This window comes from Macrobrachium rosenbergii, chromosome 18 (genome assembly GCF_040412425.1).
Source record: "Macrobrachium rosenbergii isolate ZJJX-2024 chromosome 18, ASM4041242v1, whole genome shotgun sequence".
In the NCBI taxonomy this organism is placed as follows: domain Eukaryota; kingdom Metazoa; phylum Arthropoda; class Malacostraca; order Decapoda; family Palaemonidae; genus Macrobrachium; species Macrobrachium rosenbergii.
The window spans coordinates 20,811,734-20,816,733 of NC_089758.1; the positions used below are offsets into that span (position 1 = coordinate 20,811,734).

Genomic DNA, 5,000 nt, shown 5'->3' on the forward strand with positions numbered 1-5,000 from the left:
GGGTATGCAAGTATATTATAGCATACACACATATACTTAACCGACATTCATCCATTCGCCTTTACAAAGAACGGCTTCAGGCATAAAACAAGGGATTACTGATTTGTTATAACAGTATAATGAAAAATAGGGAAAAAACTCCATTCTGAAAATGTCTATGCAAGTATATTATAGCATACACACATACACTTAACCAACATTTATCCATTCGCCGCAGCAAAGAGCGAACTCCGAAAGAATACAAGAAACTAATTCCAATCACATCCACGAAATATCAATTACGAATTTTTCCCAAATTCAGGGATCTCATACACACTTTGTACAGTAATCGCCAGTTCTTAGGGTAAACGCCTCCAAGTCCGATAGTCTGCAACCAGTTTTACCAACTTCCTTTGTTTCTGCAGCTGCGCCTACAATTCATGCAAGGCTTCTGAGCTAAACATTCTTGCTGAATGCTTTCACTTTGTGTTCACATTCCCAATATCTTCTTGTTGCTTGACTTTGAAATTTTATCAGTATAAAAGCTTGCATTACGACAGCGGCCATCGTTAATAGAAATAAATGGCTAAATAGATCAGTAACTAAGTAAATAATTAGATAAATATATAGATTATAAACAGGTACACATCCTGACGGCTCTGTGGGCAACGGCTAAAATGTCCAGCCACTTACAGCTTTTTTTCATAGTAAAGAAATGCATTGCAAATACAGACAGTAATAAGAAAAAAAAAGTCTAGTATAATGCAACTTGAAAATTGCTAAAATCCAAAGAAGTATTTGTAACAGTTTTCCGTCTGCTTTTTGGCGGAGAATTTTAGGTTCTTAAACTATTGTACTATTTAAGAGATATTACCAGATTTAAAGCAAACTTTCTCTCTTGATTCCAGATAGAAACGTTAGTGTACATCATGAGCACTGGCTGATCCGTGTAGTATCGTGACTAAATTTCTTTCATTTGATGTTCACACTTGTATTTCCAGTAACTAATCCCCACGTTTTGTTACACTTCACTCATTGTTATTTTTAACCACGCATCGTTTCAGTTGACACCAAAAGATTATTTCTAGATTTATTTTTTTTTTATTTTCCGTCCTTTCTACACGGATTATTTTAATTGTTATATTAAAGTTGATCTTCAGTGGTTTACTTTATTCATACTACGTTTTTGTGACTGACGGAAGAACTGCCGCTTAGATAAAGTCTTCATCTTAAAAAAATCACAAATCACGCAGAAATATGGCAACCAAACCAACCTCTCTTTCTCCAGCACTGAAACCATTGCTGACTCCACATAACAAAAAAACTGCTCGATTTTGGCCAGTCTCGGAGGACTCCTCAGCAGCTGAGGAAAAACACAGCCTCGTCCCAATCCCTCCATTTTTACCCAATGAATTCTTGGGAGCAGAATCAGGGAAGTGGGTCTTACGTGCCACATAACATTCCTGTTCGTTACCTGACTCCATAGCCTTCATTTATTCCTGATAGAAGAGTAGGCAAACTTGCAAAGCTTTGGGGATGAAAGGGGCATTCCTCTTTGTTTTCAGAAACCTCAAGTTATAACCACCGTTTCTCTGTAATAAACTATAGCATATCTTTATTCATTACTTTATCACAAATGGGGTCTGGTTAAGCCCGTTCCAAAACCAGTTACTTCTGTAACTTCTTTCATTTTCTTGTATTCCTTTAATTCTGTAACTAATGCAATGTCCCAATTTGTATTTTACGTTCACTCTTCTGCACTGATAAGACGGGATCCTGTTGAAAGGATTAGAAGCCACAAATGAGCAGAAAAGACAAAGGACAAGTTACTGATCAGTGCCCAGAGTCACCCTCCACCTGCCAAAGTACCCACAGGAGCAAACTCGATAACCTTACTGTATTATTTCGCCGAAATAGATAGCTGCAGTTTCTCCGGAACTCGGTAATAACTAAACATCAATCTCAGGAACTACAAGGTTTTAAGCTTCTTGTGCCTGGAGTAACAAATCTGTTTAACGGCAGTGAAGCTGCTTTTAAAATAGAGCAGTTTTCGCTCAACAGCAGCCTAGAGTATTGCATCGAAAGAGATTTCCATTTATTGCTCAGGGTGCACGTATCCTGTTTTGATAACTATAGGTCACATCCCGTTGGGGAGGCGGGGGGTCGGGTTTAACGCCGTCAGTGCACCTCATGCGGTTCACTGTAGGCATTACTTAAGGTTCTTTGCAGCGTACCTTCCGCCCCTAGCTGCAACCCCTTTCGTTCCTTTTACTGTACCTCCTTTCATATTCTCCTTCTTCCATCTTACTTTCCAGCCTCTCCTAACAATTAACTCATAGTGCAACTGCGAGGTTTTCCTCCTGTTACACCTTTCAAACCTTTTACTGCCAATTTCCGTTTCAGCGCTGAACGACCTCATAGGTCCCGATGCTTGGCCTTTGGCCTAAATTCTATATTCAGTCAGTTCGATAACTAGGTCACTGGATCTGTTTTTCAGTGTGAAGCCGTGTTATTGAGATGACGACATCAATTTAAACTTTGCAGTATTAGGAAACAGAGAGGAAAGTTCGACCCACTCTGCAATTTCATTGAATAGTTCCTTTGAATTGGAACACTTTCGCTATAGAAGCAAACCCATTTAGGCACTTTGAAGATGAATAACTGGAATTGTGTGTTAGTGCATGAACGATAATTTCAGTCTGAGACAGAAGTCACTCATGAATGAAATAACAGAGTATATTATATATTTTCTTAATATTCATTTATTGATTTTATGCATTGTATTTATTTACTATTTACTGAATATTCTCTTATTCTTTATTACTAAAGTTATTTCAGAAATTAATTTGTGTCCAGTTACACCTGTATTTATTATACACTTTTTCTCTTTCATAAATATTTACCTAATTACCTTTTGCCTTTCTGTACACATGTTTTCCTGTAGATTATCTACCTGTAGGTTATCCATAAAGTCCTGACCCCTCAAAATTTTCTCAAAATATTCTTCAGCTATTTCATGCATTTGGTGATTTGAATGCAGAAAAAATAAAACAGTTACAGGGCAAATATGAATCAAGAAATGACAGCATCAAATATATACATCAAATGGCCTATATGCTTGGGATCACATAAAATAAATTATACAGCGTTTCTTAACCTGGGGTGCTAGCACCCCAAAATCAATTTAGGGGGTGCTGGAAATGGAGTTCAAATGAAAAATGAAAACCTCAAAATCAAAATATAATAATAATAATAATAATAATAATAATAATAATAATAATAATAATAATAATAATAATAATAATAATAATAATATTATTATTATTATTATTATTTTATTAATAACTTATATATATATATATATATATATATATATATATATATATATATATATATACATATACATATACATACATACGTATTATCCCAGTAACCAGATGTATAGGGGTGTTGGACAGTGGAGCCTTACTACAGGGGGGGAGCTGAGGTCAGAAAAGGTTAAGAAACACGAGTTGTCAGCAGTGGCCGACTAAGCAACGGAACGGCGGGATTAAATCACAGTCAACATCCACAATAAATAATAAAATAATGAATTAAATCAATTCAGATTAAACGAAAGACAAAACTCTGCCTCACCTGCTGCTCCCGAAGCCCGACCTTCCATGATGGAGGCGTGGAACGGGATGTCGACGAGGATGAAGGCCTCGCTGGAATCCCAGTAGAGGTTTAGGATTTCCGCAGTGCACTTGACGCTCACCATGCCCTGACGGAGGAGCCTCGGCCACAGGGGAAACCTCAGGCCGAGGACCGAGGTCTCGAGGCCGGTGAAGGAATCCTCTATCGCGTTGTAGTGGTGAATCCATAGTGGATCTGCCTGTTGAGGGACTGTGCGTTAGATCATATACATATATAGTATGTATATGTACAGTATGTATATTATTTATGTTTTACAGATATGATAATATACATCTATATATATATATATTATATATATTTTATATATATATATATATATATATATATATACATACATACACACACATCTATATATATATATATTAGAGAGAGAGAGAGAGAGAGAGAGAGAGAGAGAGAGAGAGAGAGAGAGAGATATTTCGTATATGAGACTCCTTTTAAGCCCATTTATTTATTTATCTTTTTACTATCCCATTTAATTTTATTACGGCGTCAATAACCTGGATGTTGTTACGCCAGTTTTAAGAGCCACAAATCAATCGATCAATCAATCAACCAAGGTGGGAATAACACAGGTTATGAATTGCTGTCGATGAAAACAATTACAGGTAATCATTACAACCTTAACTTGTACATAGAAACCAATTCTCAAAGTAATCAGTTATTTCCCTCATGTCATGTTATACTGAAATAAGGGCGGAACACACGTACAATAATAACTTCGACTTCTGCATGTGTCCCTCAATGGGAGTAATTATAGGAGAATAATAATGTCTGCCACCTGTACTGAATTGAATATAGAGCTTAGGCCAAAGGCCAAGCACTGGGACCTATGAGGTCATTCAGCGCTGAAACGGGCATTGACAGTAAAAGATTTGAAAGGTGTAGCAGGGGGAAACCTCGCAGTTGCACTATGCATCAGTTGTTAGGAGAGGGTGGAACGTAAGATGGAAGAGAGAATATGAAAGGAGGCACAGTAAAAGGAACGAAAGGGGTTGCAGCTGGGGGCCGAAGGCACGCTGCAAAAAACCTTAAGTAACGCCTACAGTGCACCACCTCACACTACCCACCTTCGGGTCTGCTACCTGTAGGCGGAATGCATAATTATTTTTACTCTGTAAAGCAAATACTTTTGTTGGCCTTTACCAGGTCGTTTATTTTCACGCTGGATTTTACTCAGGAATTATCCTTCATTCGCTTCTCTTACAAAACTGCAAGTGTTATTTAGTGGAGACTGGGATATTAAAGGAATGGTATGTTACTGTGGATATTACGAGTGTTTTCTTAGAGGTAGAGAAGTGATCAACCATTTAAATAACTCTTCT

General features: G+C 37.2%; 1 protein-coding gene across 1 annotated transcript in view; it reads right to left on the minus strand.

Moving 5' to 3' along the window:
- The window catches only part of LOC136848181 (uncharacterized), a 110,391-nt gene that overhangs the window by 1,354 nt on the left and 104,037 nt on the right, over positions 1-5,000 (minus strand). The window contains exon 4 of the mRNA XM_067120477.1: positions 3,616-3,853. Within this exon, the coding sequence (XP_066976578.1) occupies positions 3,616-3,853 (238 nt within the window). The remainder of the gene's footprint in view (positions 1-3,615; positions 3,854-5,000) is intronic.